Source organism: Cucurbita pepo, chromosome LG14 (assembly GCF_002806865.2).
Source record: "Cucurbita pepo subsp. pepo cultivar mu-cu-16 chromosome LG14, ASM280686v2, whole genome shotgun sequence".
NCBI classification, from domain to species: Eukaryota; Viridiplantae; Streptophyta; class Magnoliopsida; order Cucurbitales; family Cucurbitaceae; genus Cucurbita; species Cucurbita pepo.
This window is the reverse complement of record NC_036651.1, coordinates 8,349,991-8,377,014: the sequence shown is the minus strand read 5'-3', so window position 1 is coordinate 8,377,014 and position 27,024 is coordinate 8,349,991. Positions and strand designations below refer to the sequence as shown.

General features: G+C 36.9%; 5 protein-coding genes across 10 annotated transcripts in view; 3 read left to right on the top strand and 2 right to left on the bottom strand.

Annotated features, from left to right (window-relative positions):
• Positions 1-2: 2 nt before the first annotated feature.
• Positions 3-4,864, bottom strand: LOC111809885 (secretory carrier-associated membrane protein 4-like). The gene is made up of 12 exons (XM_023696356.1): positions 4,700-4,864; positions 3,096-3,209; positions 2,948-3,010; positions 2,823-2,856; positions 2,623-2,745; positions 1,908-1,970; positions 1,716-1,809; positions 1,462-1,507; positions 1,297-1,364; positions 1,077-1,125; positions 265-330; positions 3-114 (listed from the first exon to the last, which is right to left on the bottom strand). Exons 1-12 carry the CDS (start codon positions 4,754-4,756, stop codon positions 82-84), a joined length of 810 nt encoding a protein of 269 aa, XP_023552124.1. The 5' UTR covers positions 4,757-4,864; the 3' UTR covers positions 3-81.
• Positions 4,865-6,166: 1,302 nt separating this feature from the next.
• Positions 6,167-8,580, top strand: LOC111809886. 2 transcript variants are annotated; one of them, XM_023696357.1, is made up of 3 exons: positions 6,167-6,661; positions 7,267-7,440; positions 8,247-8,580. In XM_023696357.1, exons 1-3 carry the CDS (start codon positions 6,596-6,598, stop codon positions 8,418-8,420), a joined length of 414 nt encoding a protein of 137 aa, XP_023552125.1. In that variant the 5' UTR covers positions 6,167-6,595; the 3' UTR covers positions 8,421-8,580. The 2 variants fall into 2 exon arrangements, with proteins under 2 accessions (XP_023552125.1, XP_023552126.1); XM_023696358.1 differs by lacking the exon at positions 6,167-6,661 and adding an exon at positions 6,728-7,152.
• Positions 8,581-9,606: 1,026 nt separating this feature from the next.
• On the top strand, positions 9,607-13,210 carry LOC111809884 (26S proteasome non-ATPase regulatory subunit 13 homolog A). Its single transcript, XM_023696355.1, has 6 exons — positions 9,607-9,892; positions 10,880-11,326; positions 11,512-11,592; positions 11,908-12,104; positions 12,195-12,294; positions 12,718-13,210. Exons 1-6 carry the CDS (start codon positions 9,743-9,745, stop codon positions 12,901-12,903), a joined length of 1,161 nt encoding a protein of 386 aa, XP_023552123.1. The 5' UTR covers positions 9,607-9,742; the 3' UTR covers positions 12,904-13,210.
• On the bottom strand, positions 13,205-19,338 carry LOC111809881 (extra-large guanine nucleotide-binding protein 3-like). 3 transcript variants are annotated; one of them, XM_023696349.1, is made up of 9 exons: positions 19,054-19,338; positions 17,478-18,675; positions 17,229-17,366; positions 16,151-16,255; positions 15,874-16,059; positions 14,689-14,869; positions 14,326-14,564; positions 14,033-14,205; positions 13,347-13,941 (listed from the first exon to the last, which is right to left on the bottom strand). In XM_023696349.1, the coding sequence occupies exons 2-9, from the start codon at positions 18,456-18,458 to the stop codon at positions 13,347-13,349; spliced, it is 2,598 nt and encodes an 865-aa protein (XP_023552117.1). In that variant the 5' UTR covers positions 18,459-18,675; positions 19,054-19,338. The 3 variants fall into 3 exon arrangements, with proteins under 3 accessions (XP_023552119.1, XP_023552117.1, XP_023552118.1); XM_023696350.1 differs by having other exon boundaries at positions 17,478-18,542; XM_023696351.1 differs by lacking the exon at positions 19,054-19,338 and having other exon boundaries at positions 13,205-13,941; positions 17,478-18,458.
• A 4,991-nt stretch (positions 19,339-24,329) lies between these two features.
• Positions 24,330-27,024, top strand: part of LOC111809877 (bZIP transcription factor 16) — a 4,818-nt gene continuing 2,123 nt past the window's right edge. Inside the window, exons 1-8 of one of the 3 annotated variants that reach the window (XM_023696345.1) lie at positions 24,330-24,668; positions 24,986-25,152; positions 25,592-25,648; positions 25,743-25,817; positions 26,175-26,264; positions 26,382-26,441; positions 26,518-26,678; positions 26,778-26,832. In XM_023696345.1, the coding sequence (XP_023552113.1) occupies positions 25,084-25,152; positions 25,592-25,648; positions 25,743-25,817; positions 26,175-26,264; positions 26,382-26,441; positions 26,518-26,678; positions 26,778-26,832 (567 nt within the window). In that variant the 5' untranslated portion in view covers positions 24,330-24,668; positions 24,986-25,083. Of the gene's footprint in view, positions 24,669-24,973; positions 25,153-25,591; positions 25,649-25,742; positions 25,818-26,174; positions 26,265-26,381; positions 26,442-26,517; positions 26,679-26,777; positions 26,833-27,024 lie in introns of those variants that run through there. The other 2 variants (XM_023696344.1, XM_023696346.1) reach the window with 2 other exon arrangements.

Here is a 27,024-nt window from a genome sequence, read left to right as displayed (position 1 = left end):
GTGACCATACTCCCAGAAGATTTAACGACCGCTGCAACATCGCCAGTTGCTTAATAATAAGCTAAGCTCTCTCTCACTTCATCACTTGTTTCCCCTAAAATACAAATAGATTTTCTGTCCAAAAAAAATACAAAGCTTATAAATGAATATATTCTGTGCATTTTATTTATTGAGAGGAGGAAAGAATGCACAAGGAAAAAATAAATTACAATTCTAAAATAAAATCGTGTTTATAAGATTAATTTTCGAACGAAAATGTCTTACCTGAAGAACCCACAAACTAAGAAGTGATTCCAAGCAAAAAAAGGCAAATCCAATGAGGTAGAATACCTGATAAACAAAAAAAAACAAAAATAGTCAAACTTGGAAGAGCACAAACGCTAACAAATAATATGAATCTGATCTTCAATTACATTTATGTTTTATTCAATGTTCAAACAATGGTTCTATTGTTACAGCAGTTCAAAACAATCATGTCACTCAATCATTTAATTCTGAAGAAAAGTTACTAAAATTGTATTTGTGGCTGTCCTAGAAGAACCAGAAGAATACATTCATCAATTTCTCTCTCCATTTAAAACCATTGTTCCAGCAATACCCAATAATNGAAAAGAATTTTTTTTTCATATTATAAACATGAAATAAAATTTTCATGAAATTTATGTTGACATTCACACAAATTAAAGGGTTAGGTGCTCATATTGATTATTGAGAGGGAGAAAAATGGTGGAAGAACTGTGATAATAGAAACTATATATTTGAATATNATCTCAACATACGTACAAACCCACACTATTGATATTGCAAGGAACCTATAGTGAAACTGCATGTGCTTATGCCTAAATAATGACTAGCCAGAGCGTCAAGACAGAGTAAGATAGTTTAAATTCAATTTTTAAACATGATAATACACCACCTAAAAAGATGCATAATGACGCAATAAAGATGGTCCAATTTGTATGTTCACCATTATATCATGGTGAAAATTGATCAGATCCTCCATTTCTCTATATAAATAAGTAAATAGATGGTTTACGAGATTTGAGGTCGTATATTCCTATCTATTCGAAACTTACCCCAACCAAGACATGTTGAGAGAAGACGTCAATTGCTGCTAAGATGCCCCTGAAAATGTTTGAAGGATGTATTTAGCACAAGGCAAGCAGTACGGAAGAAAAAAAAAAGCTTAAAGAAGAAACTTTCATATGTTGGCAGAAGAGTGAAAACTCATTTCATGAACATTTTGAAGTTGAAGCATATTAAAAACTTAAAATGAAATGATAGCCATAAACTTACGTCAATGACTGCCCATGAAACACAACTGGGGGCGCAATGGCAGCAAAAACGCAGAATAAGATATGTATCTGTAAGGTGGTAGAAACTCAATTAATTGAGTACTAAGGGATTAAAAAATATATGTATTATGGAAAGAAAAAATCATGAGAGAATTTAGTATTTGACCCCGTAGAACATGAAGAACCAACCAAAATTCAAGGCACTATCTGTCCTGCAAGTTGATAAAATGAGAAATGCAAAATAGTATCAGCAGTCAGCATAATGTCTACAGAGTATAATAATGAGCAAAAGCAACAATAGAGATTAAACGAGAGACGTTGAAATGAGAGGGAAGGCGAGTACGAGGTAGAGGGAAGAAACCCAATAAAGGAGAGCTTCTTAACCCGTTTGAATGAAATATAGAGATTATTCGACCTCACCTCATAGCACGGTATAGAGGCCTATACCATAGCACATATGAAAGAGGAATTCCAAGTATGGCATATATTACAGCAAGTAAAAAGATTGTGACTCCTGCAAGTTGTGACAACAGTAAAAAAAAAAAATCCATTTGTTGCAGCTTAAAGTGACCCATTGCACAAAAAATAGAAAACTGATAGTGAAGTAATTACCACCGCCTCTTATCCAGCAGACAGTTATAGCAATAACATTGAAGACCAAGCACAACCCTATGCCTGCAAAAACAGCAAGGGATAAAATGTAGAGTTAAAAATAACTACGTTCATATGGTTTGAAAAGATGAAAAGATAATGTCGAGGACGAGACGCTAAGTTGGCAAGAAGAACTTAAGTGAGGTGAAGAACATCATATATACATAGAAAAGTAACACTTTCAAGAATGTTTATGTAACCGCTCAAGACCACCGCTAGCAGATATTATCCTCTTTGGACTTTCCCTTCCGAGCTTCCCCTCAAAGTTTTAAAACGCGTCTACTAGGGAGAGGTGTTCACACTCTTGTAAAGAATGCTTCGTTCCCCCTCTCCAACCGATGTGGGATCTCACAATTCAACCCCCCCGCCCCCCTTCAGAGCCCAGTGTCCTTGCTGGCACTCGTTCCCCTCTCCAATCGATGTGTTTGTAACAGCCCAAGCCTACCGCTAGTAGATATTGTCCTCTTTGGGCTTTCCCTTCTAGGCTTCCCCTGAAAGTTTTTAAAACGTGTCTACTAGAGAGAGGTTGCCACACCCTTGTAAAGAATGTTTCGTTCCCCTCTCCAATTGATGTGGGATCTCACAGTTTATACTCCAAAATTTTTAAACTCAAATATTATTTTATATAAAGTTTATAAAATAACAAAAAAGAATTGAGACAATTAACTTTGCATACCTAGCCAGCTAGCGAAAGCCAAGTACTGCAACTTCTGAGCATGTACAGGAATTTCATTAGCTATATCATGATGAATAATGGGGAAAAATGGAGGCCAGTTTCTATCATCAGTAGGGACACCAGCTGTGCAACATTGAAAAAGTTAAAGATTGTCGACAGCTTCATAAAAACAAAATCAAACAACATTTGATGTCAACCACCTCTAGAAACAGCTTCTTCCCTCTTTTTGATTTCCTGGTAAAAATGAGGCATAAGAACAGTTAGGTAACCTCTGCAGATATATTCATATATTGTCAAGTTCAAAATCATGGATATCGAAGAATACCTTTTCTTTCCTATTAAGTTCTGCTTCCCAAGCGGCAATGTCTCTCTCGTTCTTCCTCAGATTCTACACGAACCAAATGAAGCGTTACTTGATTCTTCCAGGTAAAGAAAATGTAAGCAAGAAAAAGAAAGGACATGATATTCGTTACATTCATCGTATCCAGTGGTATATCCACTGTAGCATCCTGCTTCTGCCCAAATCCGAGAGTGTCCGTTATCATTTGTGGGATCCGAAACTTTGATCCAGGAGCAGCATTGTCTTTCTGCAAATGTCAAAATTAGCAACAATGAGTGATGTTATTACCATTCTAATCCTCCATAGAACAAGCTTGATTTGCTTGATTTTAGTTTCAGATATCAAAAGAACGCCCGTGGAATTGTCAATAATCAACCAACGGTTGATTTCATTTATGCATATTCAAATAACAATTCCACACAGATTGTAATGACACTCATTCTCAATCTGAATCGGTGAAATCGTCTTCCTTAGGACTCCAAAACAACGACTACTTCCGTTAGTCTACTTTTAGTATCGCTCAACCTTTAAACATTAATTTCTACTCCATCCTTAAACTGTTGAGGATTGTTGGAATAGGAGTCCACGTCGGCAGCTAATTAAGGGGTTTATAAGTAAGAAATACATCTCCATTGGTACGAGGCCTTTTGGGGAAGTCAAAAACAAAGTCACGAGAGCTTATGCTCAAAGTGGACAATATCATACCATTGTGGAGAGTTGTGATTTCACCAACTTCTAACATGGTATCAGAGTCATGCCCTTAACTTAGCCATGTCAATAGAATCCTCAAATGTCGAACAAAGAAGTTGAGACCCTCAAAAGTGTAGTCAAAAGTGACTCAAGTGTCGAACAGAAGGTGTACTTTGTTCAAGAGCTCCAGAGAAGGAGTCGAGCCTCAATTAAGAGGAGGCTGTTCGAGGGCTCCATAGACCTCAAGGGAGGCTCTATGATGTACTTTGTTCAAGTTCGAGGGGAGGATTGTTGGAAGAGGAGTCCCACATCGGCTAATTAAGAGGTTAATCCTGGGTTTATAAGTAAGGAATACATCTCCATTTCCATTGATATCATACCATTATGGAATACCATTATGGAGAGGGTCAATCCTGAGTTTATAAGTAAGGAATGCATCTCCATTGACATCATACCATTATGGAGAGGGTCGATCTTGAGTTTATAAGGAATGCATCTCCATTGATATCATACCATTATGGAGAGGGTCGATCTTGAGTTTATAAGTAAGGAATGCATCTCCATTGACATCATACCATTATGGAGAGGGTCGATCTTAAGTTTATAAGTAAGGAATGCATCTCCATTGATATCATACCATTACGGAGAGGGTCGATATTGAGTTTATAGGTAAGGAATGCATCTCCATTGACATCATACCATTATGGAGAGGGTCGATCTTAAGTTTATAAGTAAGGAATGCATCTTCAAATGTTCCACACCGCCCTTGAATTCATTCTCCCACGAAATTTCTCAGCAGCCATAAACTAACCGTATTCCACCAAATTTAGCAAGATTTCCCTAAGATTCAGATCAATCCAACAACCTCACTCTAGCCCCCTCGAGACTCAAAAATAGGAACAGAACCCGATCGCGACACTCGCCGAATGAAAATCGCACGAAACAAGCAACAAAAATTCGAAAAAAAAAACAAAAAAACAAAAAAACAATGAGATGCAAATATCTAAAAGAAACTGAGATTTAGCCACAAAAGAAAGAGAAACTTACCGAGAATGGATTGACCTCTCCTTCATCGAACGGATTTGGATCATTGTGGCGATTCATAGCGATTTTTCAGAACCCTAAAATCGAGCAATTTGTTTTGAGAGAAAAAGAGAAATGAGAGAAAACGGTGGGTAGCAGTGATGGAGTTGAGTGAAGGTTTCTTCTTTGTAGCGCCTTTTTATTATCGGTGCTTGTTCGCTACGCGGGATCTGACTTGGAAATTCTAACCAATAATTCTTTTTTTGAATTTATATTTTATTATTTTTATCATTTCAAACTTAATTTTAAATTTAAAATTTTGAAATTTGAATTTCGCACTCTTCCAAAAAAGTTCCCTAAACTTGTTTACACTTTCTCATTTTTAGCCCTTTGTTTCCATTTTTTCTCATTTTTGGCCCTTTATTTCCATTTTTTCTCATTTTTGGCCTCTTTATTTCCATTTTTTTTCTCATTTTTGGCCCTTATACTTTTTTAATATTTTATTTTAATCCTCTAATTTTTAAGGATTTTAAAATTAAATTTATTTATTAATGATTTATTAAAAGTTGTTTTTATATAACCATTTTATTGCCTAATATTACACTTTTAAATATTATTTTGATTCAAAACTAATTTTGAATAATTATATATGTTCAGTTGTTGGGTGGTTTTAACTATTTTAAAATCACTTCCAAACATCGCATGATTTTAGTTAAATTATAGTTTTAATAATTTAATCTCGAACATTGTATTTATTTAATTTATTTAATTTTTAAAAATTATATTTATAGGCTTTTTAGTCAACATCATTAACAAAATATTAACCTAACAAGGCTATTTTTAATATTATCTGATTTTTATGGAAATCGTAAATATCTTGTTTAAAAAATAATATTGAATTTTTAAAAATTATTTTTAAATCTTCAAAAAATTTATTAAAGATTGAAAATGAAAGACATTAATTAATAGGTCATTTAATAAACAGGAAAAGTGAACAAAATGAAAAATTGTCGGGTAGATAAACATTTTTTTAAAGTTTATGGGTATCTTTTTAACTATTTTAAAAAATTAATAGCGTAATAATAAAATATTTTAAAGTTTCAGGGTATTTTTTAATTTTTTTTATTAAAAAATTTAAAAGTATTAATTTTTCAAAGTTTATTTAAAATTATTTTTGAAATTGAACGTTTTTTTTTTTTAATAAATACTAACTATTTTCGTCTTTTTATTTATCTTTTTACAGATAAAAATGATGTTATTAAAATATTTGAAAGTTTATTAATATTTTTTTTTAGAAGAAACACAAAATTCAATTATTTTCAAATAAAAATACTAAAAAAATTTAACAATTAAATATTAATGAGAGAAATTATTGTTATTTTTTACTAATATTATTTTATATATATATATATATATATTTATTTTATTTATTATTATTATTATTTTTCTTTTTTTGCGTTAAAAAGTAGTTCTTTGGGAGTTCAATGCCTTCTGTCAGACCGACCTCTCTAACATTCTTCACGGCTTTATCATTACACTATTGATTTCGTGAAGCAAATCCGTTCGATTTTGCAACAAAAACACACGAAAGAATCAAATCCAAAAACTCCATTGTTCTTCATTTTCCAATTCGACCAATTTCTTCTTCTTTCTCCTCCTCTCTCTCTCTTCAATTCAAGAGAGAGAAGGCGATTTCTGTTTCTCCACTGGACCAGTCGAGATCCGATCCTTATCGGGTTTGAAAAAACTTGGACTCTTGTGTTTGTCTGTGGCTTTTGGATTATTTTAGAGAGAGAAGTAGAGAGACTCTTTGAAGTGTGAAGAGAGAGAGAGGAGAGTTTATAGGGCAAAGAGCGGCGAGATCTCAATACTCATTACGTTTTTGCGAGTATTTTTTGTTTTGGGCATTTTGTCGAACAGATGGTGGGCATTTTTTCAAGGTTTTCTTCTAGCAGAACAGGGCATCGTCGAGCTCAAAGTGCGCTTGTAAGTACTTTTTCTTTCTTTTTTTAATCTCTATATGGCGAATGAAGATTGATCTTACACTTGTTCATCTATTTCGAATTTGTGTACTGCGATAACTTCGTCGCTTTCGAATTTATGTATCTCGCGATTGAGATTGTTGATTCTGTTTCTGAAGAATCTGAACTTATTCGTCGAAACGTTCAAATAATTTTGATTTCCTGGTTCTTCATGGCTGCTGGATTGGTTAATTTTTGATAAATTGGAATCTTACCTTCCTTGTTGTGGTGGAGAATACGATTCTTTGGGGCCATTTTTTTTGTAGAATTATCCCAAACTCGAATCTATTGCTGATTTTGGACTCTTTTTTTTGTATGTATAAAATCATAAACTTTGTTGATTCCATAGTAGTGGACATGTTTCGCTTTTATGCTTCTGATTTCCATGGCTGTTTCTGAAATCTTATCATATTTGCTACTTTGCTTGTCCTGTTTTACTTTTAAACTTTGATGGAGGTCAGTAAATTATCATCTGAGCCTATGTTTTTCTCTACTTTTTAGATTTGGTAGACATTTAATTCAATATATTGGGTGGTTTTGATGCTTATGAAGTGTGTTTTTCTGATGCAGGATGGGAAAGGACTGCCTCCAAACCCAGAGAATACTGGTGTTAGTGCCACCCCTGCTGCTGTTTCTCATGGAATTGAAGTAGCAGTGGAGTTTAAGCCTGTTGAACACCCGATCGAGCCTCACGACAACGATAAGCCAATTCAGTGCCCGTTGCCCGAACCGTCTATTCTGAATGTAAGCTCCCGAATCGATCTTCTTACTCAATTTTGTCAGTTTTGTCTGGTTAATTATATATTTGAGTTGCGTTGTTGCATATATTGGTAAAGGTCCTGTAACAGTCCAAACTCACCGCTAGCAAATATTGTCTTTTTTGGGTTTTTGGTTTCGGTTTTCTCCTTAAGGTTTTTAAAACGCGTCTTCTAGGGAGAGGTTTCCACATCCTTATAAAAAATGTTTCGTTCTCCTCCCCAAATTGACGTGGGATCTCACCTTCCCTTCTTTAATCGATGTGGGACCCCCCCATTCCATCCCCTTTGGGGCCAGCGTCGTTGTTGGCGCACCGCCTCGTGTCCACCCCCTTTGGGGCTCAGTCTCCTCGCTAGTACATCACCGATGTCTGGCTATGATACCATTTGTAACAGCTCAAGCTGGGCTAGCAAATATTGTCCTTTTTGGGTTTTCCCTTTTGGGCTTCCACTCAAGGTTTTTAAAACGCGTCTTACAGGGAGAGATTTCCACACCCTTCTAAAGAATATTTCGTTCTTCTCCCCAACCGATGTGGAATCTCACCGATCAAGTGTTTGACAGGTCGAGTCATTCATTCGTCGATTCATTTTAGGAAATCTGTTCACGATTTTAAAGATGAGATTTAGAAGAAGCCAGTAGAGATGTTTCTGTATTCACCAGAGCAAACTTATTGCATAAAATCATCAGTTTCACCTAAACCAACCTGTCCTTATTGATTTACCAAACTTATCAGTGAAAGTTATAGGTTTTATGATATATCTTGAGAATCTGATTTTGAGCTGCTCAAACACTAGGATGGAAGAATATGGAAGGAACGAGTATCGAGTATACGAAAACTACCAGATTTGCCTGTAATGAAAGAAGCAGAAGTCGGTGAGACGAGACCACGGGCCACACGAACAATCTTACCATCCATCAGCGCTCCCGAACACAACATCCTAAACCTGCTCAAGGAATCCGGGATGTAGCATAACTAGTTTCGTTCTCAACTGGAATTTAGAGTTCCCTATACACAATATTTTCTAAAGTTTGCAGTCCAGATTTTTACCTTTATTGTTTTTCCATGTACAATAATAGCATGTCACAGGTTCAGTGTTTACATAATATATCAAAAGTGTTTAGCCTTCACTGTTATCTCCGTTAGTTTTGTTGTTCAGGTACTGTTTCGTCATCGAGATCTCGAAAGCCGAGGAAGAGCCGCTTTGAAAAGCTACTTTCTCTTTTCAATGTCTCAATATTCCCTTAGGAAACAATACTGGGACTTGAGTTTCGAAGAAAAGAGCATGTAGCACTGTACGTATTGGCTTAAAACTGAAACCCTAATAATAGAGCCGTTTGAAGCATGCGCGCGAAAAAATTGATTCACTGTCGATAGATATGTTTTTAATATTGTTGCGATGAACGTTTAAATTCGATGGTTTTGACATGCATGATCAGCAACCAACACCCAAAAATAGTTTCACTCCCGACCAATTTTTGTTATCGGAGGCTTTTCGCTCACGTTCTCAGGCTCAGGCAGCTCCAAAAAGATTCTCTCTTTCTAATGTCTCAATATTCTCCTAGGAAATAGTATCGAGACGAGTTTCAAAGAAAACTTGTTCCACTGCTTAAAACTGAAACCTTGATTCGTAAACCAAAATCTTAAACTTTCTATATTATCTCTGATAGTTTTGATGTTCGGGTACTATTTTGTCATAGATATCCCAAAAGTCGAGGAAGAACGTTTGAGAGTCGGGATTGTTGGTTCGGCCTTGCAGACGGGAAGACGATTAATGTTAGGTAAATACAACCTGCCTTCACAAAGTATTTCATGTAAATTTAGCATCAATAAATTTTAATCATCCCCAAAAGTGGGGGACTCAATTTAAAAAAAAGTTATAAGAAATATAATTTTAAAAAAAAAATAAACGGTATAAATTAAATAAAAAAATAAAAAAATAAACTTAATTGAGGAAAATTTAATGTAATTTAGTAAAATAAAAAATTTAATGTAATTTAATAAAATAAAAATTTAATGTAAAAGAAAATATATTTTTAAGGGAAATTTTTTATTTTTTCCAAAAAGAATTAAAAGGTAAAAGAACTGACGGTGATATTGCTCAACCCGACCCAACAACCCATCCCGGGTCGGGTCGGGTCGGATAATCCCAATCCGACTCCATATGCTACACTGCTTTTCTATTCTTTTCTTTGAGAACAAGAAAAAGAAGAGAGGAAGAGGCACGAATTATATAAATCATTGGAGTTTCTCTTTCTTGTCTGCTTCCGAGAATCCATAGCCGGAGTAGCCATGGCCGCTTTGCAGTACCTCGATTCTCTTCGCAACTCGCATCCTGAGCTCGCTGAATGGTACAATTCGCTAGCAGATCTGTACCAGAAGAAGCTTTGGCATCAGCTCACACTTAAGCTTGAGCAGTTCGTCGCTCTCACGGTCTTCCAGGTGTGTTTTTTCAACTTACCACGTTTTCGATGAATGTATTGACATTTCGATTTCATGAAGTGTGTGCTGGTATTTTAGCTTTTAGATGCTTTGATTTTTAGATGGATACTGTTAGGGTTTTGTGTCTGGGAATGTTAAGATTGAATTTGTGATGGCGAAATGGATGGCGAACTTAGGGTTCTTTAGACGGAGAAGATCGCGGGGGTTGAAACTTTGAGGGGTTTTGCTCACAGGGGTTTGTTTAGCCTACTGGATTTCGTATTCGACTCCCGATTGGATTCAGAGTTGTCGAAATCTAAACTACGGTAGAAATTTCCCCTTGTTTATATCTGTAATATGAGCAAATTAGTTAAACAGATCGACTGAATACGGGGTGGTTAGTTGGAGAATTAATCATCTGTTTGAGGTGACTTGTGACTAATTTACTCATTTCTGAAGACTGGATTGAGTAGGTTAAGTTTTTGTTTCACTGAAGTAGATCAAGAAGTTTTGTGTTCCAATCTTTGCCTCATAATTTTCTCTCCATTTCATGTTCATAACCTGCTTGTTAGGTCTATTTGAGAGAGAGGTGTTGAGGCATTAACTGAAAGGCCAAAGTCACCTTTGTCACCATGAACATCTTAAGCTTTGGGGCTCGGTAATCTAACTTGCACTATCTGGATTTGAAGTTAACACTGTAGATTGGAGAATTAGATAGTAAGCATGAACTGGGTCTTTGTTACTACCTGAGTATGACTTCCCTGATTTCACCCATTTCTTAAAGAATATGACCTCGGGATATTTAGAATTAAGGAGAGGATAATTGCTACATTCATCGGGCACTGATTTCGGTCTATCTAGAGCCAAAATAATTTTAAATTAGTTCGAGCTAGCTAATATATGTTTTATCTCTGGTGAATCCTTGTATATTTGAACATGCTCTACCTACCTGCCTTTATGCAGAAACCTCAAGTTCAATTAATATTTTTTTTATGGTTAAATGTTCAGGCTGGTGATGCACTGATTCAGTTGTATCACAACTTCATCACTGATTTTGAGACCAAAATCAATCTTCTCAAGCTTGCACATTTTGCTGTGATTGTTTCTCGGCAATATGCAGAGAAAGAAGCTGCCATTAGTTATCTTGAAGGGATAATCGAGAAACTGAGGAGTACTAAAGAGCACCGCATAGAGGAGCCTATCCTTTATATTAAAATGCAAATAGCTATTTTTAAGCTCGAGCAAGGTGACCGAAAAGAGTGCAAGAAACTTTTGGAAGATGGAAAGAGCACTCTTGACAGCATGACTGACATTGATCCATCTGTTTATGCTAGCTATTATTGGGTTTCATCTCAATTTTATAAGTTCCGCCAAGAATTTGCTGAGTTCTATAAAAGTGCTCTTCTTTATCTCGCATATACTTCAGTGGAATCACTCTCAGACTCATTTAAATTGGTATGGCGAATAGTTTCTTTCTTTATGTACAGTTAACTTTTCTTTCTATTTCTTCTTTTTTTTCCCCTTTCAAATAAGAAATAACTCATTTCATAAATCCAATTGCCCGTCGATCGGTACTTATCCGCTATCCATATTTGGTTCATGTTCATTATTTAAATTATTGCTCGTCGTCGTGCCTGCAGGATTTGACCTTTGATTTGTCTCTTTCTGCACTTTTGGGAGATAACATCTACAACTTTGGAGAGCTTCTTGCACATCCTATTGTAAGAATTTGCACCATAGTTCATTATTATTTTGCTATCTCATTGTGTAATAATTTTATGTCACCTCTGAGTGCTTATTTCCTTATTGGTCTTTTCTCCTTGAGGTGGAGTAATAAACATAAATATCACTCAGTTTTTTCAATAAATAATTTAGTTTGAGTGCAAATACGACGATCTTCGTACTTATAACATGATTAACAATGGCTGCAACAATTGGTATCTCTATGTAGATATTGTAGCCCGTGCCTAATCTTTTTGTCTCTATTTATTTTTCAACTTCAAACCTGATGTGTGTGTAACTTTTTGTCTCTTCAGATCAAAAGTCTGTTGGGCACAAAGGTCGAGTGGCTTTACTACATTCTTCAGGCATTCAATTCTGGTGATTTAGTTCGCTATCAAGAATTATGCCAAGTCCATAATGCAGCTTTAAGGGCTCAACCGGCTTTAGTTGAAAATGAAAAGAAACTATTGGAGAAAATCAATATTCTCTGCCTCATGGAAATTATCTTCAGGCATGCAGGCCTTGCTCCTTTCTCTGCTTGATATCTGCCCAATAACTTGATTTTCTGTATCATTTTTGTGCTAATTTGATTTTATTGCAGCCGGCCATCTGAAGATCGAACGATCCCATTGAAGGTTATAGCAGAACGAACAAAACTCTCTATTGAGGATGTGGAGCATCTACTAATGAAGAGCCTGTCTGTAAGTTTCACTTATAGTTCTTTTTCACAAGAATGTTTGTTTCAAATTTGTCAATGGCTTTGGCCACTTCAAATTAAGATAGGTTCGAGAAATTATGATGCTGGAAGAACTCGGTTTTTACCTAGAGAAAATGCTATGGTGATATTATTTTGAAAGGCACATAAATTCCTTCTAGGTTGAATGTGTAAAAATATCGATCAACATGGTTGCTGATCGATACCTCTGATGACATGTTTCATCTCTCCAGTCTTATATCTCGACCTGTTCTGACAAAATCCTTGTCTTCCAGTTTCTTTCTTTTTTCCACCTCGTTCCTTCTCATTTAACGACGTTTCTTACTGATTCAATAATTGCCATGATTGGAGAACTCGACCTTTTTTTCCTGACAAATGATAACAAAAAGCTGAGTGATTTTTATTGCAGGTCCACCTTATAGAGGGTATCATCGATCAAGTCGAGGGAACGGTCCATGTTTCCTGGGTGCAACCAAGGGTACTAGGCATTCCACAGATCAAATCCCTGCGAGACCGACTGGACAGTTGGGTGGATAAAGTTCATTCAACTTTGCTTTCAGTCGAGGCCGAGACGCCTGATCTAGTTGCATCGTAATCCTCTTCATTGCATCTCTAAACAACTTAGCAGAGGGAGGAAGCAAAAAGCCAGAACAAACTACTGATCCTTCATAAGATTCTCATGTGCTGGATTGACTAGCTAGCTAGCTATCTTGCCTCCATCTTTCTTGAACTATTTTCTAGGAATCAGAAGCCTCTACGTCTTAGTTTTGAAAGTGAGCATGGATTGGAGGAGTTGAGAAACGGACTTAAAGAGTGGTTATTGGACTTCCCTTCTGTATTTGTTACTTTTGTTGCATACAATTGAGATTTAATGAGGTCCATGAGGATCAGTTTCATCCAAAGTTTATAAACTAGACTTCATAAAAGAATAACCTTATTCAAAGGAGTAGAGAAGCGGTGGAAAGTGAAGCCATGTTTTTCTTCCTTTTTTGGGCTTCCTTTTGACACTATCTATGAAACTAGTACAAGAAAGAAACCTCATTGTTGTCTAACAAATGGAGATGAGCTCACATCTGTGCTATAGAAGGAATCCTCAGGTCCTCCATAGTAAGGCCCCTCTTTCTCCTCATCCCACTTCACAACTTCTCTTATATACTTGAATGCCTCATCAATCGTCACTCGGTCCCTCGCTCTAGCTTGCCACACGAAAAGCTTACGACCCGTGATGGATTGATAAAGGTCTTTGAATTTCATAGCTACATAGTAGTAAGCTTGATGAGATAGTGACTGGTTGCTATGCAGCGGTCGCACGGGGCTGAAATCGTTAAACCATTCGCAGACATTCAATGATGCTCGATTTACTTTCTCTTCAAAGAGATCGTATTTGTTGAGTATCAACACGAATGGGGTATTTTTGAAACAAGGGTGTTGGACCATTGTCTCGAAAAGCTCCTTACTCTGCATCATCTTGTTTTGTAATAGGTTTCCGCTGCTGTTACCTTCTGGGGCACGAGACAATTGATCGAAATCACTAAGCGCAATGCAGAAGACGACAACTCGAACATCTTCAAACATCTCTACCCATTTGCACCCTTCATTCATCCCCTTGGCACTTACCCTTATAAGTTGGTATCTGTAACGATAGATACAAGCCAATGAGTCAAAACACTTCTAAGGGGATTCTTGGCTTAGAAATTCATTCATTCACTAATTCCACTCCATACCTAGTAAGAGGTGGGGGCGGAGCTTCAAGATTATCAGTGTAGGTCTCAGACATTGGACTCCGATCATCAAGTGAAAATTCCATGAAAGCCAATCCATTCCCTTGGGTTACCCCTTCTGCATACAGGATATCTCTATCAGAAGGTTCATATTCATTGCTTGAAACCTCCACTGCCTGCAAACAATCACAAATCCTAAGCATTTTCCCTAAACAAAAAAGATGACACATAACGGCAGACGATGTTATCACCAATAAAACGTTCTGGTTTTGAAATTTGAGTATGTGATGGATTACCCTGCTTAAGAAGTACTCGGCAACGTCGGGAAGGAAGTGTAGCTCGTCTTTTCTCTTGTACGTTTCCTGGATTGCAGGATCCTTCCATAGCTCTTCAACTAACGGAGCGTACTCACGAGTTGCAGCAGGGAAGAACGCATCCAAATCTCCGGTAGCGATGATATCGAGGAGCCAATCGGAAAAATGTTTCAACCTTGGGTTGATGGAGTAAATACATTCACTAGCTTCCCTCTCTCCATCTGTGAAAAGAAAATTTTGTACTTAGAGAAGCATGAGTAACATTTCATTAAATAAGTACAATCTTTAGGGAGAGACTTCTAGCCTGATCTAATCATAAAGCCCAATGAACATCGCAAAAATTACCAGTTTCGAGAGCTCGACCTTCTTGGGAACTTTGAACCTTTTTTCGGTTCATGAATTCCTCCTCAAAGCGTTCTCGACCATCAAGCAAGATGCTAAGATACTTGTACATATTACTCTGAATCATAAGTTTGATGTCTTGAAGTTCTTCTTCAGTAAATCTGTTCCCATACAAAAATTTTCCCTGCCCAAAAAAGTAAACATTGAAGATAGTGGATGGAATTGTTTCATTTCTAATAGATTTTAAACAACCTTCTCAGAGATGCATTCCCTGTGACCACCTCACAATTGCAAGATAAAATCTTTCGTTTTCTTTTTATACAATACGTCAAACAGACCTCTTACCTTCAAAGCTTAATGGCCCACGAAAATAATAGTAGAAACCAAAAGCCAAAAGAATACATGCATTCATATATTCATATATCCATATATCCATCCACGTTTGTGATCTATTGACATAAAAGAGAAGTTTACTCTATTGCTGTGAGATTCCACGTCGGTTGGAGAAGAGAACGAAACATTCTTTATAAAGGGTGTGGAAACCTCTCCATAACAGACGCGTTTTAAAAACCTTGAGGAGAAGCTCGAAAGGGAAAGCCCAAAGAGGACAATATCTGCTAACGGTAGGCTTGGAGTTTTACAAAAGGTATCAGAGCTTGACACTGAGCAGTGTGTCAGTGAGGACGCTGAGCCCAAAAGGGGGTGGACATCGGGCTGTGTTTTAGTGAGAACACTAGGTCCCGAAGGGTGCTGGATTGTGAGATCCCACATCGATTGGAGAAAGTAACGAGTGCCAGCAAGGACGCTAGGCTCCAAAGTGGAGTGGATTGTGAGATCCCACATCGGTTGAAGAGGGGAACAAAAACCTAGAGAGAAGGGAAAGCCCAAAGAGGACCTTATCTGTTAGCGGTGGGCTTGGACTATTATAATTGTATCCCAAAATTAAAAAGAAAAAGTATAAAATTAGATTTGTCGAGACGTCTGACAACTCTTTAGAAAAAACCGTGGTTGTCTAGTTGTACTAGTTCTGTCAACATATATACATTTAAGTTTCTACTTCTCTCCACTACCTACATTAAGTTATGTTACATGGTTCCAAACTTCAGATGTAATATTGGGAAGATCGAAAAGCCCAAGGAAGCGACGATCTGAGTACAAAAATAACGACAATAATGATGAAATGTTTACCTGCTTAAAGATTGTGCTAGTTCCGGAGCCTTCAATCCCAATGAGAAGAAGTTTCTGAATCCTCTTTTGTTGCTCAAAGTAGTTGGGAACTGTTGTATAATTGCTAGCCTCTTCTCTCACTCCATGGGGTGGCTGACCATGTGGCACGGGCAATGAGAACAAAGCACATACAAAGCGCGTTGAAGCCTGCCTTAACCAAAGCATATATAAGGTTCTTGATATCAAAAAGGATAAATTTGACATAGGTTAGCCTTCATTCAGAAGGTTTTATGTTCACCTTCTCCCAAATATTTCCTCTGATATTGTTCTGACCTTCTTCCTCGTAGCGACCGTCGTCGTAGACCCAAAAATGGGTATCACGTGGGCATTGTACGTTTGCCAACTGAAAAGTTAATAGCATTGGGTACGTTTAGTTCTACCAGATACTGCAAGCCATTAGACATCTAAAGGGAACCGAGTTCATAATAAGAATAACTTTTTTTAGTAGACATCGAGATAATTTTAGTTCTGAAAGGAAGCCAATGAAATAAGCTTAAGAGTTCTCATCAAGGCATTCATGTGACAAGGAGGCTGAAAACAGTGTGCAATACAGGTCAGTTAAAGTGCAGTCTCCTCTATAGATAGATGTTACGTGATGTGCCCAAGACCAGCCACCAGAACAACCAACTCAAACAAAACTAAACAAATATAAGATATCTAGTCATGTTTCAATATATTTATACATATAGTTCTGTAACGGTCCAAGCCCACCGCTAACATATATTGCACTCTTTGGGCTTTCCCTTCCGGCCTTTCCCTCGAGGTTTTAAAACGCGTCCACTAGGGAGAGATTTCCACACTCTTAGAAGGAATGTTTCGTCCCCCTCTCTAACCGAAGTGGGATCTCACAATCCACTCCCCCCCCAATTGGGGTCCAACATCCTCGCTGGCACACTGCCCGGTGTCTGGCTCTAATACCATTTGTAATAGCCCAAGCCACCGCTAGCAGATATTGTCCTCTTTGGGTTTTTCCTTCCGGGCTTTCTTCAAGGTTTTAAAATGCTTCCACTAGGAAGAGGTTTTCACACACTTATAAGGAATGCTTCGTTCCCCTCTCCAACCGATGTGGGATCTCATAAGTTCTTACATTTTCTATATAACTTCTTCAACATTCAAGCTGACTAAGGATTACAAGTATTCAGATTCTCCATCTAAAGAGGCAATACAGTACATCATCTCCTCCATAATCTTTTTCCTTGATCATTTATGACATAGGGCACTATGTATGATATAAAAAATTAGCAGTTACAGTTTCAGAAGCAAAAACAAAGAGCATTAAATGCCTATATTCCACCTTATGAAGCCAAAAGGTGTACCTTAAGCACCCTTAATTCGAGTCTCGTGATTTCTCGACCATTGATGTAAACTTCAGTGTTCCCATTGCTTGCGTGCGGGCTAAGTTTGCCGGTGAAACTTAAGTTCGAACTAATGATTTTATCTGGTTTTTCTCCTTCCTGTCAGGTCAAAACAAAAGTACTTCATGAAGTTCTAGTTGCAGAAGCAAAGGTCACATGGCCATACATTAAGTACACATAGAAAAGCTAACGTCAGTAAATTATAGTTACCTTTCCCCAGAGACCAGATTCTTTGTCGTACCAATATCTTCCGGGTTTCAGTTTCTGTGGAGGCAGAGGGCATCCAAGTAATTCTGCCATCTCTTCGGATCGTAGGGGTGATCCATTTACAATCAGCTGTTCGGGGCGAAGTTGATTAGCAGGACATTCTTTCTCTGCTTTCATAATCTGCTTCACTTCCAAAGGACTAAGTAGTCGAGACAAGACCCTCGAATGCTTGCCCAATTTCGACCTCTTCGACTCGTCTATAGGATCACCAATGCAAGTGACACATTTACGCCCTTCAGGCATCGATCCCATGGCTCTAAGCACACAGTTGCCGCAATACTTGGCATCACAGACAAGACATGACTCCTTTGTTTCCCACTTTCCTTTGCCACACCTATAACATACCCGACTTTTCTTTTTCTTTTTCTCTTTCAAAACTCCTATGTACTCGGGATACACTTGCTTCTCGACGCTAAGTTCTTTTCGATGGGAGTGATCAACAGTATTAAAAGTGACAACAGGTGCTCTTCTTGCATCAATAACCACTTGTTTAGGTTGATTGCTAGGTGGGTTGTGAACTGAAGCTGGGGAGGCAGAAGGTGAAGCTGAAGAAAAATCATGGTTTTGCAAGACGGATACTACAGACTCTGAACTTCCTGATGCCCTTGGGCTCTGAGCAGGCGAACTCGTGACGCCAGCAATACGAGAGACAGGCAAAGGAATTGGTTCGATCGTTGGAGGACCGTCCTTTGCAATGGACCTTTGGGATTCAGGAAGAGGTTCAGCAACTGGAATTGAACGAGAATTTACGTCAAGCGGTTCAATTCTTGGAACGTCATGGACTACTGGTGGACCCTCGTACTCCATAGCTATAGAGTAATCTAGATCGCTAGCACTTTCAGGGATAGATGCTCCAGGTGGGAGCATCTTCTTCACCAATTCCTTCCAGTTTTTTTCCCCCCTTCTTTCGGTTTCAACCGACATATTGCTAGATTTACAGCGGAGTACTAAATCCAAACTTCTGAACACTTTTTGAGATAGAAGAACTCAAATTTTATATATGGTTCCCTACAACAGCATCCACGAGTAAAGCTTAATCATCTCCTCAATCAACAGAGACAATGGCAAAAGATATAAACAAAAATCCTGACACGAAGAAGACTCCAACAGAAACATTCATCAGAGCCTGGATTGATCGTTCCTAGTTCAACCAAATCACATCAATGACAGAAATCAAACTCAAAATCTCAAGAGAAAGAACAGAATGCTAAGAAAACTTCAAAATCAGAAAGCTCCATTCATCAAGGTTTTCGATCACGAAGTTTCCAGTCAAAATCAGGACATCCAAAACGCAAATCAAACAATATTTTTCAAAACCTTGAAAAAAGCAGACGAACGCACCTCTACAATCCAAGAGTTGAACAAATCAGAGTCAAACAAATTATAAACAAACAAAAAGATAAAGAACAGCAGAGCACGCCCAACAAATCCACAAGAATCAAATATTCAAAGCGAAGACTATTTTACCAGAAGATAATAGATTAAAAAAAAGGGGAAAACTAGAGAGAGAGAGAAATACCTTTTGAAGAGTAAACAGTTTCGCTTTTAGAGAGAGTCAAAATGGAAATGGATGAGGAAAGTGACAAAATGAAAGCGAATCGTTGAGTTTGCGAAGCGAAGGAAGCCAGAGAGACGGCTTTTTGAGGTTTGATTGGGGCTTTTGGAACCCAAAAGGCAAAGCCTCTGCGAAACCCACCACCATGAACGCAAGAACAAAAGACGAAGCCCCTTCCAGAGAGAGAGAAGAAGATGAAATACAGTACGGAGTTCGTAGAGAGAACAAGAATGGTGAGAGAGCAATGGGTGTAAGGTTCAATCCGGTTAAAATATCTATAAACAAAAAAAAAATAATAATAATAAATATTTTACTTTATATTTATTATATTTATAATATATAAAAAAATTATTAGTGTAATTTATTACATTAAAATATATAATTCACTAGTTGAGTTATAGTCGGGTTTATAGCAGTATTAGGTTCGTACTTAGTACCTTTTGAGATTTTGAAAAGAGTGGCTCTTTGGAGAGCACAGTACGATGAAAGTTGTAAGCTGTGTTCGGGGGGGAGTTATTGTCTATCGTTGGCCTCTATGGTAGAATCAGTCGGGGGCCTGAGAGGCGGTGGTTTACCCTGTGGCGGATGTCAGCGGTTCGAGTCCGCTTATCTCCAACTCGTGAACTTAGCCGATACAAAGCTATATGATAGCACTCCATTTTTCCGATTCGGCAGTTCGATCTATGATTTATCATTCATGGACGTTGATAAGATCCTTCCATTTAGCAGCACCTTAGGATGGCATAGCCTTAAAGTTAAGGGCGAGGTTCAAACGAAGAAAGGCTTACGGTGGATACCTAGGCACCCAGAGACGAGGAAGGGCGTAGTAAGCGACGAAATGCTTCGGGGAGTTGAAAATAAGCGTAGATCCGGAGATTCCCGAATAGGTCAACCTTTCAAACTGCTNACATTGATCCTTCCATTTAGCAGCACCTTAGGATGGTATAGCCTTCAAATTATGGGCGAGGTTCAAACGAATAAAGACTTACGGTAAAATTTGGTATTAAAAAATATTAAAAAAAGCGTTACATCACTGCAACTATTATATTGTTAATTCTTATCTATATATCAATTGAATATAGTTATTTTTTTAATTTAAAAAAATAAATTGTTTTTTTAATTACTAGTTATGATTATCTAATGCAGCTGTTTTTCAATAACGATAACCGTCCAAATCCACTACTAGCCGATATTGTCCGCTTTTGCCTATATTATTGTCAGCCTCACGGTTTAAAAACGCGTCTAAGAAGATACTTCCACACCTCTATAATGAATACTTAGTTTCCCTCCCCAACCAATGTGAGATCTCACAGTCCACCTCTCTTGGGTCTAGCGTCCTCGTTGACACACCGCCAGGTGTTTGGCTCTAATATTATTTGTAACAGTTCAAGCTAATCGCTAACAGATATTGTCCATTTTAGTCTGTTACGCATCACAGTCATTCTCACATTTTTATATGACGGACTGGTTTCCACACTTTTACGAGGAATGTGTTCCCTCTTCAACTGTTATGAGATCTCAGAATCTATATAACTGCAAAATCTACCTATTTTATAATAATTATATAATTTACTTTAAAATTTAGGGTATAAGTTAATTTATTATTAATTGAAAGATAATATATTAATTAATTAATTAATTATATATATATATATATATATATATATATATATTAATAAAACTACTCGATTCAGAGGGTAAGTAAGAGAGATATTGATTAGGGAGAGAGGGGATAAAGACAGAAGTGGGTCCCAAATTTTAAACAGACGGTTTCGTTGAAGTAATCCACGCGCCTATGAAGCGCGTGGACTTAAATGCCGACACGACCAAGATATCTGGTACCATGAAATTGCTGTTTGAAAGCGCTTCGTAGAGCGTGGGAAATCATCTCGATTTTGACGGTAACGGTATCGTTAACTTTGACGCTGTAATTTTAGTTTCCACCATTTATTCATTAATGTCATTTGACTTCAATTTAATAACATTTTCTTTTAGTTCTTTTTTAAGTAATTACTTTCAGTTTCATTTATTTAATTTTGTATTTTTTAATTTTAATTTATTTACTTTTAATAAATTGTAAGTTTAGTTACTTAAAATTAATTTGAAGCTAATTAAAAAATAATCATGTAACAAAATAACACTTTATTTTATATATTTTTAACCATTTATAAAATGAATATTGAATGAAAACTATATTTGATTATATTGTTGGATATTTATTTATTATTTATTAAATATTTGAATATTTATCAGTAATTAGTTGAATTATTATCATTTTCCTAAATATATAGCTTAAAAAAGTTAAATTTTGTATTTTAAATTAATAGGTTGGTTAAATATTATGTTTAATAAAAATAAATTATTTAGTGAAATCGACCTTCCCACGCTTGACAGCTCATCATTAAAAACGTGAGTGGGGGAATTATTATGAGAATGACAACATTACGAGAACAAAAGAAATTGGGAGGTGGAAAAGCAATAGAAAAGGGGAAACACTTTTTTGAATATTGAAATTTGAATTTAATTTTTTTTAAATATATTTTTAAATATTGAATATGACGTGTTTAATCTTAAATATAAATTTAATTTTTATTTTAACCCTTCTGTAGGTAAATTATGATCGATATCGAGTATTCAAACTACAATTTTGACATTTGATGAACTTGACATTCCGCTGCATTTTTGTAAAATGGTGTTATTTACTCCTTGTTTCTAAGTGTGAAGGCTATCCCACAGACCCGAGATGTTTTGTCTTCACTCATTTTGTAACGATCTAGATCCACCGCTAACAGATATTGTCCTATTTGGGCTTTCCCCTGAGACTTTAAAATACGTCTGCTAGTGAAGGTTTCCACACCCTCATAAATGGTGGTTTGTTATCCTCCCCAACTAATGTGGTCTGGTAGGGGAAGGTTTCCACACCCTGGTGATTTGTTTTCCTCACCAACCAATGTCGGATATCACAATCCACCCCCCTTAGGGGCCCAGCGTCCTCGCTGACACTCTTTCCTTTCTCTAATCGATGTGGGACCGCCCCTAAATCTGCCCCTCTTTGGGGCCAACGTCCTTAATGACACACCGCCTCGTGTCTACCCTCCTTTGAGAAACAGCGAGAAGGCTGACACATCATCCGATGTCTGGCTTTGATACCATTTGTAACGACCCAGATACGCTAGCAGATATTGTCCTATTTCTTTGGGCTTTCCCTTTCGGGCTTCCCCTGAAAGCTTTAAAACGCGTATGCTAGGGGAAGGTTTCCACGCTCTTATAAGGTGGTTTGTTCTCCTTCCCAACCAATGTGGATTCATTCATATACCACTGTTTTACTTCGGGTGGAAACAAATTTCAAACTTTAAAGTCTAATTAGAGATCAAATTCGACTACCCATGTCATTTTTTTAAACCTCTCAAATACCAAAGGATGAACATATTAATTTTGAAAATCCATTATTAGACTAAAACCTGCTTACGTGTCAAAATTGTATTGGATGAATGAAAAAATTATTAGGTTAAAAATTAAAATAGATAAAAGTATTAAAAAGAAAGGAAATAAGTTATTTATTTATTTATTAAATATCGCGGACTGTTCGTTCGCGTAGAACAATCCCACGATAGACTGTTCAGACCTTGGCGGCAGCGGAACAGCAATTATCGGCGACCGACGATCACTTCCGGCAATATCAGGCCAACGCCGACAGCCGTAGAATCAGGCAAAACAATCTCGATCGAAAAGGTTAGAGAATCTCATCGAAATGCTAGTTTACGGCTTTGATTTTATTCAGTTCATATCTGAGATTCGTTTCGGTTCGATTAATCGTCATAGCATCGCTCGATTTAAAGAAATCGATTGCGTTTCTGAAACCGAAAAGCCCTAAAATACAGAGAGGCGCCGACCTGTTCGATTCTAAAAATTTACTCAAAATCAAGATAAATTTCCTGGCACAATTGAATCAAGAAACCACAAGATATAATCCGAAACAAGATTCTTCTTCGGAAATCGCAATGTAATTGCGAAGGAGAAGGCACTCGAAAGTTCTGGAAGGTCGATGTCGAAATTGAAATTGCCAACACCGACGGAGAAATGGCGAAGAATGGATCGAATATTTGGAGTTCTACAACGACGGATGGGATTCTACAAAGAAGATTGGTCCAAAGATCGTCGGTTGCGGGGAATTTTTGTCCAGCACCGCCGAAGATGGGTCCAAAGTGTCTTCGTGGGAATCCAAGGCACGAAGAACTTAGCAGAGTACGAAAAGGCGGACTTCTTAAAATATATTTTTTATATTATTTTAAATTTTTAGGTTAAATAAATAAAAAAATATCATTAAATTTTGTATTTTAAGTAAAAAAAAAATTAAAAATGGGATAATTTGTTTTCGTTCATATACTAATAATAATAAGGTATGATGTTAATAAGAGTATCTTTTTAAAATAGTTAATTTAAAAAGGTTGAAGATATTAATAAAACTTTTAAAGTTAAATATTATATATATTATAGACTATTTTTTAAGATATTATTGTAGTATTTAAAATTTTTAATAAAATCTTTTACGATTTTAAAAATATTTTTCTATCCCTTCTAATTTTTAACAAAAAAAAAAAAAAAAAAAAAAAAAAAAAAAAAAAAAAAAAAAAAAANTAAGTAAAAAGGTGGGTGGGAGGTGATTTTAATGATAGCCACGTGGATGGAAGTAATTAAGTGTGGAAGTGGGACCCATAAGGTTTATTATTTATTATTTTTATTTTTTTATTTGGTGAGAAGAGATATCCTTAAGGGATCAGATATGATTTTCTTCCTATTACCTAAACGCACGCTGCCAGGTCAGCTTTCAATCATTAATTAATATATCCAACAAAATACACCAAAATTATGCTCAAATCAAATCATTATTCACATACTAAAATTGTAATTATTATAATGAAAATAATGGGCCAAGCATGGGCCTTCGAGTCTCGTGATCCCGAAGGAATACCAACATGAAAATAATGGGCCAAGCCCATTAACAGGGCCCAAAAAGATAGATATGGGCTTCGGCTGCCGACATGCAAATAATGGGCCCGAAGGAAGACAGCTCTGGGCTTAATTCAGCCCACGAGTCTGGCGATGCCGAAGGAATGTCAATATGAAAGAATGGGCCAAGCCCATTAATCAGGGCCCGAAAGAAGACAGATTTGGGCTTCAGCCCATGAGCCCGGTCATGCCGAAGGGATGAAAGAGAGAGAAAATCGAGTGGCTCATGCCCTGAGGCTGAGGGGCGAGACGGCGATTTCGCGACTTTTCTTCTCGAGAGAGAGAGAGAGAGACAGTAACACGCCGTACGAAGACTCTCATCGTCGATCTCCCGTGTTCTACTTCTGATCTTTCCATTTTTTTCAGTTTTTCAAGGAAAAAGAAAAAAAAAAAAAAAAATTTTTGAATCTTTTCCAAGTTCCTCCTCGCTCAATTCCCTAAATTTTTCATTCGATTCTTCGCCATCGCTGCTGTTTCAAACCTCCTCTTCATCATTTGATCACCTTTCGAGGCTCCTTCAATTGAGTCTCGAATTATTCCTCCCAGTGGGTTTGAGGTTTTGATTTTTGGTAAGTAAAAAGCTCCATCTTGTTCAATTTTGAATTGTGTGTGTTTTCGTGCTTTTGTTTTCCTCTCACATTTCTGTTAGGGTTTTTGGTTATGTTCGTTGTTGTTCAGCTTCATGCATGCTAGGGCTGAATAGTGTGCTTGTTTTCCTTCAAATTTATGCGTTTTCTGTTTGTTTTGCTAGAAAATTGAACACACAAATGAAATTCTGAATTGTGGGAACGAAAATATAGATTTTTTTTTTTTTTTCTCTTCTTATTCAGTTTGTACCGGAATTTAAAATTTGAAGTTGTTGTTTATGTTCAAGGAAATCCATTAGGGAGTGGCTGCGGTTCGGTCAGTTTACAGTCTTGTAAAGATTAGGATTCGTGTTATTGGAAGGCTTGGGGGATGGCAGGAAGATGGTGAAGCAGAACCATGAGTGGCAGTGAGATGGAGAAACCACCAAAAGACAAGGAGACGAAGACACCGCCTCCTACTACCCAGGTTTAATTTAGGCCTCATTTTGAGTTGCATATTATTTTATTTGACTTTTGTAAGTGATTTTTGTTTTTCTTTTTACTGTGTTCTATATAGCTCATTCTTTGTTTTTCACGAGAATTTCGTTTCCTGTAACGACCGAGTCGTTCTTAAATAAAATTATGGGTTGAGAAAGTAATTTCAAGATCGAATTTAGTATTACGTGTTTAAAAATTCTATCACAGAAACAAATACATATGAGCAAACATTTCCTTAGTGTTTGTTTCATTTTCTTTAAAGTAAGTACTCAGAGATTCTAATTGGTTATGGCTTCTTGTTGTTTCTTAAATTTTTTCTATCTAACGTCACTGAAAATGTTAACTTACAGTTTCTTAGTGTTTATTTCATTTCTTTAAAGTCTGTCCTCACAGGTTCTGTATGATAATCTCTTGTAATCGTTTTACAGGAGCAGACTTCAACCACAAGCGCCAGCGCAGTTAATCCTGATTGGTCAGGTTTTCAGGTTACCCTGGGGCAAGAGCTTTTAGTTTAATCCTGTTTGTTGGGATGACATTGTGGTTAAATCATTATGTATATATATCTTTTTTGGTTTTCAGGCATATTCTCCTATTCCTCCACATGGTTTCTTGGCATCGAGCCCTCAAGCCCACCCATATATGTGGGGAGTTCAGGTACATCTACTGGTTTTTTGGGTCTATTATGTCTGCTTGTTGACCCACATATATTCTGATTGGACTGGAAATCTGTTTTTATAGCACTCTTCCTCTTTTTCTTGTTTTTATTATTATTTCAATTATGGCGCTATTAATGTATTTGGGGATACTAACATGAAGCCCGTGTCTCTTGAGCGAACTTCTTGTTTGGTAATGTTTACGTATCGTTGAGTGCTGTAATGGTTCATGCCATTTCTGATAACTGTATGATGCATTACATACAATATTCGTGACAGTACTTTAAGGAATATGGCCTTGTGCTTTTGGGGAAGGAATGCTCTGTGTATTTATCTAAACGTAGGTTTTTATCTACAGCATATTATGCCTCCTTATGGCACGCCTCCACATCCATATGTTGCAATGTATCCACCTGGTGGCATATACGCTCATCCGTCCATTCCCCCGGTATTTCTGGGCATTATAATTTTACTTTTTTTTTTTTTTAATGTTTAAAACTTCTATTATCTTTTTGTCTGACGGATTTGCTTAATACTTTATGCTATATTCCAATGTGTATAATAGGGATCATATCCTTTTAGCCCATTTGCAATGCCTTCTCCAAATGGCATCACTGAGGCCTCTGTGAGTTTCCTCCTTATTTTATGACAGGTATCATTGTCTTTAAGCGGATAAAAATGACATGTGAAGACGTATATAGGGTAATACCGCAGGCAGTTTGGAGGGAGACGTTAAGCTACCTGAAGTGAAGGAAAAGCTGCCAATTAAAAGATCAAAAGGAAGTTTGGGCAGTTTGAACATGATTACAGGGAAGAATAATGAGCTCGGTAAAACATCTGCCAATGGAGCATACTCTAAGAGGTTGTCTAACTTTTCTAGAAATTGCCTACGTAGAATAACAATTTTATTGATGTGCCAATTGGATCCTTGGGTGATGTGAATCTGACCTGATTTTTGTAGTGCTGAGAGTGCCAGCGAAGGTTCAAGTGAAGGAAGCGATGCCAATTCTCAAAATGTAAGTAGTGGTCATTGCTTGTCGATTGACATCTTCCTCTCGAATGAATCGATTTTGTTCATTTTTGGATGTGACCTGGATAGGTTCTGTTTCTGTAGGTGAGTCAAACTAATGTTGCATGCCATAAGTTTATTGGGTTCTTTATGCATTCACTTTATCTGAAGAATAAGTAGTGGGACCGGACCCCCCCCC